Source organism: Erpetoichthys calabaricus, chromosome 2, assembly GCF_900747795.2.
Source record: "Erpetoichthys calabaricus chromosome 2, fErpCal1.3, whole genome shotgun sequence".
Classification (NCBI taxonomy): domain Eukaryota; kingdom Metazoa; phylum Chordata; class Cladistia; order Polypteriformes; family Polypteridae; genus Erpetoichthys; species Erpetoichthys calabaricus.
The window spans coordinates 290,941,776-290,956,650 of NC_041395.2; the positions used below are offsets into that span (position 1 = coordinate 290,941,776).

At 35.4% G+C, this 14,875-nt stretch overlaps 1 protein-coding gene across 1 annotated transcript; it reads left to right on the forward strand.

The window, feature by feature from the left end:
- Positions 1-1,152: 1,152 nt before the first annotated feature.
- si:ch1073-126c3.2 (uncharacterized protein LOC555816 homolog) lies at positions 1,153-12,684 on the forward strand. Its single transcript, XM_028795760.2, has 6 exons — positions 1,153-1,293; positions 3,791-3,858; positions 5,355-5,469; positions 7,468-7,580; positions 10,885-10,999; positions 11,716-12,684. Exons 1-6 carry the CDS (start codon positions 1,227-1,229, stop codon positions 11,907-11,909), a joined length of 672 nt encoding a protein of 223 aa, XP_028651593.1. The 5' UTR covers positions 1,153-1,226; the 3' UTR covers positions 11,910-12,684.
- Positions 12,685-14,875: the final 2,191 nt, after the last annotated feature.

The following is a 14,875-nucleotide window of genomic DNA, read 5'->3' on the forward strand; positions in this document are numbered from 1 at the left end:
ACTTTGTTTGTGTTAATGTTGTTAATTAAAATGGAAGAACAGTTAACTTTAGCGAGTGCAGATGTAGAACCAATGAGGAGCACCTCAGTTTTATTGCTATTTAACTGGAGAAAATTGTGAGTCATCCATGAGTTTATGTCTTGGAATGCCATAAAAGTACGCGGAGGGAAAACAGAAGTGGATTTAGTGGATAGATACAGCTGTGTGTCATCAGCATAACAATGAAGATTAACACCATGGTGTTGAAAGACTATTGGGGAGATGCAGATGAGAAAAAGAAGCGGCCCCAAAACAGATCTCCCTGAGTAACCACTGCATTCTCAGATTTAAAGCCCTCTTCTGCTGTATTTTCCTAGCCTGTGCTATATCCCATATGGTTTATGGGAGTTCCCTCAAAAGATGGGACCACTGGACAAATATTGCCAAGAACTACCCTCTGCCCTATAAAACCAGAGGGTCTCCCAAAGTTCCTGGTGGCTCATTTGAATGCTAGGGAATTGGTGAGTTACTGGGATTTTTCTGTGCTTTTGTTTTTGTGTTCTGTAGTAATTTTGATCTTCTGCTGTTTTTTGACCTTGCCTTGGATGACTGTATTGGGGCATTGTTTCACCTTGGATTGTCTTACAGGCAACTCCTTTATGCCTTTGTGCTTTCAACTTCACAGTGTAACAGAGTAGTTTTGTGAAGCATAACCCTTTTACTTTATAAAGATTCTGTACTCGTATTTGCCCTATTACTAGCTGGGGCTTTGATGGTAATATTCGCCTCTAGTAGGTATTTTTGGAGGTTTTTGGGACTTGTGTATTAGGACTCTCAGTTCATAATACCCTGTGGGTGAGTAGTGTTAATCTGTGTGCAGGACTTTTCCTAGACATAAGTTTCAGTTATGACTTTTTGCTTATGCTTTTTACTAAGAGTGACAAGCACATTACATGGGCCAACAATAGCACAAGACCACTGAAGGAGACAACTGTTGAAAGCATCTATGACTGGCTGGCAGAAAAGCACAAACAATAATTATTCTAAACTTTCACTAAAAAAGGAATTAAGCAACACTTGTGTTGGGTAGTGTAAAGTTTAATTTTAGACTTATTTCCTGGCAGCCCTGGAAGTAAACCAAAACAAACTTACTGGAATCCTTTAAAAGGCTTCCTCCCTTTTCGTATAAATGACCACGTAAAGACGGCTTGAGGCAGAACAATTCTACCCACCATTTGAAGGCAAACATGTTGACCTGGCAGATCAGTGGAGGGCTCCTGCTTTACTTCTTCATTAGAAGTAACGCTCTGATAGGTAAGTAACAGTAATAACTGCATTGTGTGACTGAGAGAAAAATGGATCAATATCTTTAATGGCTGCATTTCCCTTGACATATATTTTATGTTATTTTTTAAAACGTTTTGTCAATGTTAATAATTAGCATGGTGCCTAGACTGAAGCCACTGAAAACCTGGCCTTACTAGCTAACAAGTTACAATACTTTGTGATCTGAAACTCGTGCCTACCTCTCTACATGTCTTTACTTCAGCTTGTCAACAATTTTGTTTATCCAAGTACTTGGTTATTAGCTGCAGTTTATTGCAATTTTGGTGTTAGGTGTGAAAAAGTTCACAATAATCCTAAAGAGAATCCCATTGTGAAAAGCAGACATCTATTGTTTTTGAAGTGGCTTCTTTAAAGCAACACCCTTCCAAAACTATACAAAGGAGATTTGTGAATATCATGTATCATATATTGTGATTATGTCTTCTTTTCTCTCTCTATGCTTGCAGCAGGTCCATAATGGCGAGTTACCCTTGTCAGAGATGTGAAAGCAAAAAAGGAAAGTTTACTTTCCTGGCTTTTGTAGTGCATTTACTTTAGAGCAATTGACCAGCTACTGTTAAACACTATACATTAAACTTGGAGAAATTTATTAAAGTGACCCATGAAGTTTACTAAGTGCCTCAAGCTCTATATCATATTGCACCAAATTACACAATGTGCGGTAGAAAGAAAATCATCAGAAGATAGCAAAAGGGCTTGCAAAGCACTGACCAGGGCTCAACATTAATGTACCTGCCGCTTAATTCCCAAATCGTTGTTGTAGTTTAACTCCACATTATACAAATATTCACTATGTCACCTGTATTACATGATTAAAATCCTATACAAAGCCTGAAAATATACCACCTGCTCTATAATTTAAAAAACAACATTGAAACCCTTGTAAAATGAATCATTTTTATTTTGTATAATGTATTCACAATATGAACCGTGACAATATTCTAAATAATATTCTAAAATGGAATGAAATTGAGAAACACAGGACTACAATAAAGCATAAGTATTAAAAGTGCAGCACAGGTCAAAATAACAATGAAATACTGACAGACACTTAGGAGAGGTTTAGAAAGAAAACAACATGAACAACAGAGAACATAGTATGGGACATTGCATTATTGCTCTTAATAACATGGGCAAAAAGGATGCAAATCAATTGTTTAAAAGATGTCTGATGGGGGTATATTTGTGGCATAATGGCTAAAGGGCTGAAGTGCCAAGAAGGATGCTGCTGGTTCAGTCCACTATTATGACCCTGAGAGTGTCAGTTACATCAACATAGTACACCAGGACCACTCTAAGATGGCACATGTGGTATTTCATTGAAAAGCAGCGTGGGCACTATACAGTATGTAACTGCACCGTCACAAAGATTAATTGTACAGTATTTTAATCCTGGACACAAATTAGGTAGCCACTGTTATTTGCTTGCAATTTCATTGGATATTTGGATGCAAGTTCAGGGTCATATTAGTTTCAGTTCTATTTATAGTTCTTAAAGGTAACATGTTGGAAGGAGGAAAAATATGCAAGCAGAAGGATCTGAGCGACTTTGTCAAAGGCTGAACTGGAGGCAGCGTGAGACTCTGGGCAAAGTTCTGCTGGGGAACCTTGGGTCCTGGTATTCATGTGGATGTAACGTTCAGGCACACCACCTGCCTAAAGACTGTTGCAGGCCACGCACACCCCTTCATGGCAACGGTATTCCCTGATGGCAGTGGCCTCTTTCAGCAGGATAATGTGAGGAGTAAGAGGAAGCAAACAGAATAGGGAGGAGTACAGTGTGCAATCAAGGCAGCAACTTGCTAAGCACATCTTCATTGAGCTTCTCTGAACTTTTGTTTTTCCACTCTGTCTCTGGTAGTGGCCTTCATTTGCATAATGTGGCAACTCTGTTTCTCTGTATGATTACTTCTCTTCTCATAGCTGAAAAAAGGAAACTGTACCTAAGAATAGCCCACTTTCTACAGCATTATTAAAGACAAATAACGATAAACGAGAAAACACGGTTGGCTAATTTTCTTTATTCTATAATGTCATCAAGTTTCAGTCTGATTAGTCAAAGTGTTTTTGAGATTTTGAGGTATTTAGTTTTTACCACTAAATATTGATATATCATTTGTCATTTCTTATCTGATACCTGCTGTCCTAGCTGTACTATTCTGTCAAATTTCAGCCTTTTTACAAAATGGGAAGTAGTACTTTTATTGAAGAGTAAGTGAGTGAGTCACTGAGTCACCTTTGCATTATACTGTATGTGTATATAGATACACGTTTGTTATTTTATCTTACTGATATATACTGAAGTCTATCTGCCCATTTCTGATGTTATTTTCAAGTTATTTATACACCTTTGTGCTTGTAGCACCTGAGCTATTTTATTTTATTCTTTGTTTTTCTCTGTACTTATTTGTTAGGTAGTTTTGTAGAGTGTATGGAATAAAGAGAAAAACAATTATTTTTGCAGGGTTTTCTTTACCTGATAATTGTCTGCCTTCTTCAAAAGATCCTCAAATGGTATCTGAACAATTAAGAGTAAGTCAAGTATTTTCTTAAATTCAGCATATATATCCATTTCTTTAATTTTTTATTCAGGACAGTGTGTTGGGGAGCTTGAGCAGACTGCTCAGTAATCAGCTGTGACTGAGATGCCCTTTTATCACTCTTTACACTCACACCCTCGATCACTTTGACCAGGGGCCAGATTAGAGTCTCCAGTTATCTGTTCTAATCACTGTACTACCAGCAAGCACTACCATACAGCAATCGGCAATGTGTGCTCAGTCTTCAATATGGAGTACAAATCAGCTTTAATTTAACAGTCAAATTACAGCTTAAGGCCATCAATGAAAATATCAGATTCACTACAGTAAACAGTTATACTAGTATTGTCTGTGGGGGTAGGGGTAGTAGTTTGTTGTGTAGGTTACATTAATGTTGAAAATGTAGGTAAATGGATTCAATTCATTTTTATTTAAACAGTGCATTACTTCACTGCCAATAGTAGGTTATGGCCTACAGGTTACTGTAAATAGTGTAAAGTACTCTTTTACTGTATATTGTATAATCAAACACTTCTAGTAAGAGGTAAGAGGTGAAATGATGGGAGCTTTTAAAATTATGACAGCAATTAGCAGAGTGGATCCCAGCTGTGTTCAACAAGAACACAGGGACAAAGATAAAAGCTAGTTAATTGTGGATTTTGTACAAATATTAGGTTTTCTTCATACAGAGAACCACATTCACAAGAAATACACTTCCAAGTAGTGTTGTGACTATGAGTTCCAAAGATGGTGAAAAGAATGTGAGGTCTCCAAAATAGGCCCCATTCACTGTTCTCCCCATAAGAGGATCATTCCAATTCAGCCAGCTGTCTAACTGTTATCAGCAGGCTGTGGCCTCCACAAGCCTAACAAAGAGAAGCTTCCTTTTAAAAGTTCAAATTATTACAAGCATCTGAAAATGGCCAACAACAGAAGTAATACTGTTAAAACTCTGGTTTGTAAACAAAAAGGCTGAAAATTAATCTATGTAAATTTGCAACATTATTAACAAAAATAAAAAAAAAAATCCACACAGACACTAGGGGAATGTGAAGACTCCGCTCAGACAGTGGCTAAACAGTTCGTGCTTTAAAATGTAAAGTGGTGAGGTGGTAGTGCATGGCACCACCATGCTGCACTAGTTAATGTCATTTCATAAAATTATGTCGAATACATGATAAATGTGTCCTAAAAAGCTATATGACTTCAGATATAATAGTAAGCACAAATGCATTTTATGTTAAGTAACTGTGGACTGTTAAAAAAGTCAGGATAATTTAATGGGATGTGAAATTAACAAAGTATAAGAAATGTAGACTTACAAGAAATATTAAAATTCATTTGAAAATAGGTATGAAATTTGAAAGTAAAAATGCTGTATTTTTATCTAGTATGTTAAATACTATAATATAATGAGTTAAAAATATTAACAGCAATTAAAAGTAAATTGTATGTCATTAAATATTGTGATGTTTTCAATGTCTTAAGAATTTAACAGAATGCACAAAAGAAGCAATAGATACATGGGACAGAAGGAATGTCGCATTGGTCTTGTCTTCTGCAAAAAGACTGATGGATTTACTTGAAAACAAGCAGAGAGCAGGTAATTGCAGCATTACTAAAATCCTTCTTCTGATAGGTTTCCTTGTGTTAGAAATGTGTATTTAGCATATTTGATTTAAGTGCTTATTTATTGTGTGTTGATCATATACATGAACAGTGGAAGAAAATACAATGAAGTGATGAAATGGCTCTGGGTCTACCTCTACTGACCCCAGAATCATTCTCTATAATAAGAAGATGTCAAATAAACTGAATACATTTTTTCACAATTAATCTTTTCTTATCCCAATTATCCCAAATAATCCTTCTCCTTCTTGCCTAAATGATGATCCTCGACATAGGGCACTGTTTTCAGGTGAGGGACATTGGTAGTGTACAGCTATGGCTGATAACACATTCTGAAGATCATCATTAAGAGTCTCTTCATCTGCTAGTGTCAAACCAGTCCACTAATGTATGTGCCTTAATGCTCTGGATCACAACCGAATATACAGATACTGGTGAACTGTAGCTCCGGAATTTTCCCTTTCAGTCTATTCTTTTCCATAAAAAATCATTTGGTACACATAGGCCCTTAGCTTTCAAGTATGTTTGAGGAGCTATTGTTACCATTCAGGCAACCAAGTGTGGTGACACAAGACACTATTATAAAGTAACTCTGCACATGAGGCATTTAATATATGAGGCATTTAAAATGAAAACCATAACCTATGAAAACAATGATCAAAGCACAAAATTATGAGACATGTGTTACTATTCATGTTACAAAGACATTACTCAAGTGTACTTAACATTTGGAAAGATGCAACATTCAGAAGGGTTCAGATTCCATAGCCTTCACATATAACATCTGTAATTAAAATGATTCAGATATAAACTATCACCTGGGTGTGTTATGAACACCTAGGTAGTCACTGATGTTCACAAACATTTTTAGGAGTATTTTTATATTAACCAGGAGAAGAGAGTAAAAGAAGAAGAATGTGGTCAATAATACAAGTGAAGGTTTCTAATACAGAAAAAAAAAAAAAAAAAAAAAACCTGAGAAACCAAACAAAAGCACAAAACCGGAATCAACATCAAAGAAATTTAAATCTAGCACTACTCTGAGTAGTTATACCTAACTAATACTAACATAAAGTTTGATTTTTTTGTTTCTGTGGAATTGGTCTAACACCAGGATATACAGACTTGTATGCCGCCATCTTTTATAGGCAGAAAAAGATGTCACACAGCATCACAAGACTGGCAACGGGCATAGCAATAGTAAAGACATAACAATATGGAAGCAGTTAAGATAAAACACATCATAAGAAGGTGATGTAGTGATGCCATCGTAATAACTATATTAAATATTAAATCAATTGAAAGAACATTTGCAAAAAAGTAAAATACATCACAAAATGATTTCCAAACATCCAAATTATTATAGGGCGGACCACAAACACATATGGATGATTTCACAGTAAGTCGATACACATGTTGCCTAAACATACTGAATAAAGCAACTAATATCACCCAACACAGTCCTTCTTTTTACCCCAAGTCTCATCACACAACTCCGGGCAATCATTCAGTCATCTTTACAGCACACCATCTCCCACTACACCATCCATAAACCTCCCTTGGTCTGATATTCAAGTGCAGGCTAAAGACAACAGCTTTTGACTGCTGCATTTTAGAAACGCATTTCTTCATTTATTCTACCTACAAAATGGTTACTTCCAGGTATCCTCTTTTAATTCTTTTAAGTTTTGTTTTACTGATTTCATTCCACTTTCAGTAGCTAATCTCATGTAAACTGAATATCCATCCATCCATTTTCCAACCTGCTGAATCCGAACACAGGGTCACGGGGGTCTGCTGGAGCCAATCCCAGCCAACACAGGGCACAAGGCAGGAAACAATCCTGGGCAGGGTGCCAACCCACCGCAGAACTGAATATTCCATTTCTTTTAATTTATCATTTTGCTAGTTTATTTATAAGGTGTTTTAGCCAAAACTTGACGAAATAAACATTTTTTTTTATTTTTTAAAGCATGCAACAACATTATTCCAGCTCAGTGTGATGTGCCCATTCCACCCAGTGCTGGCGGCCTTGTGTGTGTTACTATATCCAATATTCGATACTGTAAGCCTATGTGTAACAGGGTAAGTACAATAAAAGGAAAATAAGTTGAGAACCTAGAATATTTTTATTAACTAATTGCTGGAAAATATTTTTAAATTATTTGCCAGATACTATCATAAAAAAAGAACATTTGAAAACCCATACAGTGTCTAAAAGTAGTACAATGATTCTTACAGCAACACATACTATTGATTGAAAATTTTATGTATGTGTGTCTGCCAGCTACATGAATAGGCAAATCTAAAGTAAGACAGGTTAGAGCATCGCAAAACACAATTAGAAAATGTCATGTAGGATTTATTATACACAATTGTAGTAGTAATAGTAGATGGAGTACTATTGTCACATGTACAGAATGCAGGGAAATTCTTCAGACTGCAAAACTAAAAACTTTATGTAAGAGAAAAGTGTGCATTTGTATGTGATTTGAATTAGCTCACTTTGAGGAAAAACACGATTGTGACATTAATAGCAATCCTACACCTCTGCTACTGTATAATAAGTTTTGAGAAGTACATATTTACTTTTAAGTCAAAAGCACTTAAAAACAAACATAATATAGAGTTGTGTCCAGTATAATTATATAAGCTTTATTTTTAACAAGCAGCATCAATTTAAGAACTGTTTTGTGTCATGTTGCTTGTGACAGGACCTCAATTTGAAAATAAGCACTAAGATGGAGACAACACACACACTCACAAGATGTACACGTCAGCCCTGACACGAACAGGTGCTTTAACTGTTTAAATACTTTAACATTCTCAGTTGTTATCAAGGAGAATGTCTCCAAAACAACAAACATGCACACTTTGAGCAAAGTCCACCTACTGTTTCTTTTTCTCATCCCACTCTCTTTCATGTAATAATTCCTGTGTGTTCTGTCTAAGGTGGAAAAAGCCAGACAGAATTCTAAGTAACCAAGTACTAGCAAATTAAGTCAAAAAGTCTCAGTCTTTTACACGTACAAGGGGTCAAAACATGGAGATCAAAACCGGAACTGGAATATTGAACCCAAAATGTAAATCATAGCTTAATTTCAAAGTTATAGATACATTAATACATATCCCAGATATATTAAGCATTATTTTCAGTTAATGTATTGCCCATTACCTTGCAAAGGCACCAGAAGTTCCTATTTTCTTGGGGCTTTCAAAGGGCTTGGACAAAGTGAAACCTGGGGCACCAAGGCATGTTTTAGTTTTTCTGGCTAAACAAAATCATTTTTCTGTAATGGTAATTTCATGTTTCCTTTGCCTTTGATTTGCTGTATCTCTTATGATTTTTTGCTTGGTTCCTGACTGTTAAATATCCACATATTTCTAACAGATTAATTTATCCCCGTCACTGTTGAACTACTGTTGCTGATGCTTGCCTTTATCACATCTCACTAATAGTGAGAAAAAACTGTATCTTATTGCACCTAAATCACAAAGAAGCTTGACTGAGATTCCTTTTGCTTTTTGCCTCATCTGAACTCTCAAAACCTTTTCTCTAAAGATGCCTGTGAGGCTTCATTAATGGTTGCTTCAGTCTTTCTGTCTGGTATTATTCTACCAGCACTAACTCTTTACAATGAACTTTCTAATGTTTAATTAGTAGCAGTTGTAGTAGTACTAATATTGGTCACATTATCCATCGTCATGATAATAATACTAACTCTTCCCTTGGTTTAGCTGATTCCTTTATTTTTAATCACAGTAGTGTATATTTTTGATACGATGTGCTTCTCAAGCTCGTCTTATTAGCTTTCACAAGGGTTATTTGTAGTCCTGGTTTGTAATTTAGGTCATTCATTTATTCAATTTGATGCTATACTGTAATCTTATTTGCTCTCCAAGGAGTCACTTAATGGAGCATATTGTAAATGGTACAACCATTTGTCAGATAGCAGATGAACTAAATTATTAAAATATTAGGATAGAGAAATTATTCTACAACAATAAAAACAGACAGGAGATAATATTAGGACAGCTGAGGTCCCTGTCTTGCAATGTAACAGTATGTGTTATGGCATCCAGCATGACTATTGGCAGGAAACGAAAATTCCAATACACATAGCAGCATGCAAAAAAACACAAGTACCATAGCAAAACCTCCTATCCAGTCTTAAAAAATGGCAGGAGCATTAACAAGCTTATAGAACATTTCTAATTATTCATGATGTTTTAAAGCTGTAATAATTGCAATTTTTCACTCATCTCCTTTACAGATGGGTATTAAGCACTTTAAAGATTTCATTTACTAAAGAGACTGGAATACTTTATCATTTCAGGGGCCTGAAGTCTATACATGGGCACTAAACACTATTCTTCTTTTCCACAAAACCAGCCAGTCTGAATGGGTGAACTGGTGGGCTTAATAAATCCAGTTTTTTTTCTGAATGTATTCTTCTATTACCTTAGGCTTTACAGAAGAAAAACATGGTGACATTTTTTGTTTACTGGGGTCCAAGTGAAGCATATATTGTATATACATTTATCGTATATAAGTTGCACACTGTTTATGCTGTTTATTTATTTTACTTGTTATGTGAGCATGTGTCTTTTTGTAGGTATTGTATCACTCACACTAGTCTGAGAGAGATACATAAACCTGATAATGAACTTGAACAGAGAAGCTCTGCATCTTTTAGCAATCAACAGCAACCGATTACAGTTTATGCCGGAACACCTTAAAAGAACATGAAAACTAACTAGCATTACAAAAACAAAAGCAAGGTCAAGCACACAACATTTAGAAAGAAAAAGATTAAATTTAAACTGCAAAGGACCAAGTTAGGTTAAGATCTAAAAGCAAGGCAAAGGTGAAAAAATGTTAATTCTGAGGAAGAGGAACAAGAAGAGGGCTAACTAGAGAACTTTTTATAGCTGTCAAACTTGTACCTTCTATTAAGCCTCTGTTTTTCTCTATTTTTATTTTCATGTCACTCTTTTATAGAGTCTGACAGTGATGCAGGAGACAGCTGCTGCCAATTAAGGAGACAGGCATGGCAATCAAAACCTGAAAATTAGAAGACAGCCAGTGTTTGCTGGGAAAAATGTTTCTCACCTTCGCCATTAGCTTCAGGGATTTTTTTTTGTTACTTCCTTCAATGTACAGTACCTTCAGAGATGATTGTCGGGGGAAATCTGTCTGCTAATTATGACATGATGTATGCTTCTATTGACAAAATAATATTTTTACTTGCAAAATATTAAATTCTTGTGATGTGCAATGTTACTTTTTGATGATATTGAGCACAGTCATTTACAACTATAAAAACTATTGATGTCAAACATGAAGGAATTTCTTTACATTAAATATGTTCTGATTGCTTCACTTTAGGGCTATGACTTTGATTTCATCAGAAGAAGTCGTATATATGAGCAGTGTGGTGAGCACACGGAATACAAGTGGACTACTCAATATATTGGAGGACAAAAACTAGCTATTTGCAGCAGTGAGTGAAACTAAATTACAGATATATCACATTGGCATTCTTACCTTGTTTTACTCCCTAACAATCTAAGTACCAAAAAACTTTATGCAATCGAGACATAAAAACTTTTAAGAACATATTTGTGTTGTTTTGTACCGAATGACAGTACCTACAGTAGTTAGGTTTTAATTAGTAGAAAATGTATATTTATTCATTTTCATTTTAAATAAGCTGTGACAGCATAAGAATTAATGAAACTCTGCATATTACTTAGTAGTTTAGAGTTAGCACTGCTTACCTCGCTGATCCAGGGTTCTGTATTTGGATCCCAAGCTTAGCCATTGCTGATGTGTAGTCTGCAATCTGTCCCAGTGTCTGCTGGGGTTTCCTACAGATACTTGTGTTTTCCTTCCACATTCTTAAAGGCATGCTGGTTACGTTGACTGGTGACTCCAAACTGTCTGCTGTGTGAGTAAGTCCTGTTATAGGGTGGCGTCCTGTCCGGGGCTATTTCCTTCCTTGTGCACAGTGCTGGTAGTATGGGCTCCACGAGACCCTGAATTAGGTTAAGTAGGGTTGAGAATGTTATGTTATTATAATGCTGGCAGCATTATAAACAGATATAAATACTTTGAGCACATTTTGACAAAATTATTTCACACATGGCAAAAAGAGTTTATAAAATATTGTACATATGAAGCACATACTTCACTTACTTTGTGTTTTTTAAATCCCAGAGTCATCATTTCCCGTGGCTGGTGCACCTTCAGCTTATTTTCCTGAAAATGAGGAATGCCAACAAGTACTGCAAAATCAAGACTTGGAGAAGACCATCATTGACAACTTCCTTAAAGAGCTAAAGGAAAATGGGATAAATGGCAACCACAAGATGGGTTACGATTGCCTCATATGTGGCTCATTACCTGTGTAACTCTTTGCTCAGCCCAAAAAATTTTCATTTTTATTTTGCTTTGTTTTATATTGGCAAAGTTGTGATTATTATGCAAGTATTTTCAGTAAATTGATATTATACTAGAGAATTCTCAGTGGAATCCTGTTTTGAACATCAGTCAGGATAGCAGGTTGATAAAAATATTGTAAAAAATGTACATCTTGTTATCTGTACCAATTATTGTGCCCATTAAGCTCATTGTCTTGGGTTCGGTCACATGCATTGCTTTATTACTCTAAGTAATTTTAGTTGCAGTTTGCTATGAAAACAGACTAATGGTTGGAAACAAAATTAACATAAAGTTGAAACCACTTTTTCAACAATATAAAACATTTCTGAAAACGAATGTGTTAATCTGAAGCTGAGTAACACTTAATTACAATTTCATTGCCTGTTCAAAAAACACAATTTTACTTTTAAGATTGCCAATATTTGGCTTAAAATAGATAATAACACAATAAGATAATAAGATCATGCATACAATTATTGAAAGTTATAGTAATTTCAAGATTAACTTACTCTTTTTATTTCCATTAAACCAAAGGTGCTTGCTTATTAAGGCTGGGTATCGACACTAATGTCCCAATTCGATTTGATTCCAATTAAACAATGTCCCAATTCGATTAGATACCTATTTTATTTTGATTGAATTAGTGTGCACTGAAATATTTCAATTATTGGCTTTTTTAGAGATTACTTAATCATGCATAGAGAACATTAATATGTGACAAACTTCAGTAACACTTTATTTGAAGGGTGACTTCAAAAAATCTACATAGTCATGGAATAACATTTAAGAAGAAAAACGTGATTAGTAATGAACAGTTAGAAAGAAAAAAACTTTTTCACAACACTGAACTATGTCAAATTCACCATAATTAACTAACATATTTATCACCACATCCACACATATTATAGGAGGCTCTTTGTTTTAATACAAGGCAATGGCATCTACTTTATTAAACATCTGTATCATTTGTGAATATTATTATAAAATATTCAAATATTGCTTCTTAAACAATAAATGTTATTCAATAAACGATTCATGTGTTATGAATCTCCATGTGGACACCCTTCAACTTAACAGCCAAATTTATTCTCTTTTGGACATTTAAAATAATCTTGAATCAGTTGAAATTAAACATGCAGCGAGAAGACTTGTGTCTTTCTTTAATTCTACAAGTTAAGCATATCTTCAGTTGCTCACGTGTAGTGGTCTCGTTAATCAGTCTCGAACATGTGTCCTTACAGTTCCTCTTCAGACAAAAAGGAAGCATTTTAAAATGAGGATCTAGTGCTGATATTTGTTGACAATGGCATTGGATGAATGGAACATAAAAGAAAAATAACTGGTCATTGTGATTGACAACTCTGCTAACATGATCTGTGTGGCGCTGCCTGTTTAGAACTTTGCACCTACTGCTTTGTGTACACGCTCACTTTGGTATAGCAGATTGCTCTGAAAATTCCAACAATTGCCCATTTGCCTGGAGGGATAAGGCACGTTGCAAACTTTTCCACTGTAGCAGTACAGTTAGTCACATGCTTAAAGAGAAGCAACTTTTATTGGACTTGTGAACACACAAATGTGTGATAGGTATGGTCATGCGATGGATCAGCACATTGGAAATGCCAGAAAAGTTTTGGGAACAACAGCCAGGGAGTCATCTCAGCAGCTCTGCATACTGTATAGGCAGCAAGGTTGCTCCCAGTGTGACTGGCATGTAGCGCGCTTGTCTGCAACACATCCTCCACAGTTGCCCTGTCATTTAAAATGTAGTGACATGTGATTTATCACGTAGGTATCTGCTGCCCTGGATGTGCAGCTGTCACAAGTTCGGGCTACTCTTTCTGCTGATCTGAGAGACGTGGTGATGTTCTGCTTAAGATCCTAAGTAGAATAACTTCACACATTTGCTTTCTGGTTGGCATAATATACCGCAGTTTGAAAACCTGTATCATTTGTCAAAAGCTCTTGTTTTCAACAATGGTGTAGGGTTTCATATCTTTACAGATAAAACTGCTATAGATTGTTGTTTTTTTGGGCACGAGGTGAATTAAACACAAGGTTGGAGCTACACACCATCTCCAGTGTAGATTGTTTAGGCTCTACTTGTTTGATTGCTGACTGACATTACATTTAACAGTGATGTTGGGATAAGAGATTTCTCATATTTGTTTTTTTACAACAGTACTTAACTTTGGAGTTGCACAGCTTGTATGGCTTTGCTTTTATCCAGTTGTTCTTTCCCGACACAATGTTTGAACCCATAGGAAGTCCACTCATATGCTTTAAGTGTTTAAGACACTGATTTCAGTGGAGAACACACCACTTTATGCTGTCCTATAGGTAGCCAGACCATTCTCATTCAATGCAAGGTAGTGAAGTGGTTTTTCCACAGGGCCTTAACTGGTACATTAATGACATCTACTGGATTGGACACCAAAAATGAAGATAAGCAAAAATCTACACATAGTAACTGAGCAGGATAGAGATTCACAATATTGATCTTGGGACTTTAAGAATAGATATTGAATTGTTTAAATGAAAAATAACAATCTGAAAATCAATATTTTTACTCAGGTCTATTGCTTATTGTAAAAAAATGGGAGTTTGTTATTTTCAGCTAAAATAAAAATGAGATAGTTACTCTAAAAACGAGAACCTTCAGTACATATTAAAGCAAACATTCAGTGCTGTGCAAGCCTTATGTTTGAGTTAATTTTTGTGTAATGGACTCCAAAGTTTAGAATCTGGTAGTAAGAAATAACGTTACAAACCTGTTACAACTTTGTGCTCCATTATGTTAGGTGACCCAAACAAGCACCCTTAAAGATGAAACTTGGAAGAATAAGGAAGATTATATCTGGTTACAATTCTACTGTAAGCTACAATGCAAATATCTTAACCAATCATTTATTAATGTAGTTATTGCTATATTAAA

What these genes read in the sequence shown, in the direction of transcription:
- si:ch1073-126c3.2 (XM_028795760.2), top strand. Translation starts at nt 1,227, where the DNA reads ATGTTGACCTGGCAGATCAGTGGAGGGCTCCTGCTTTACTTCTTCATT. An exon ending in TGGTATCTGAACAATTAAGA is followed by an intron (nt 3,859 to 5,354) that starts GTAAGTCAAGTA and finishes CAATGTCTTAAG; the next exon opens with AATTTAACAGAATGCACAAA. An exon ending in TGAAAACAAGCAGAGAGCAG is followed by an intron (nt 5,470 to 7,467) that starts GTAATTGCAGCA and finishes TATTTTTTAAAG; the next exon opens with CATGCAACAACATTATTCCA.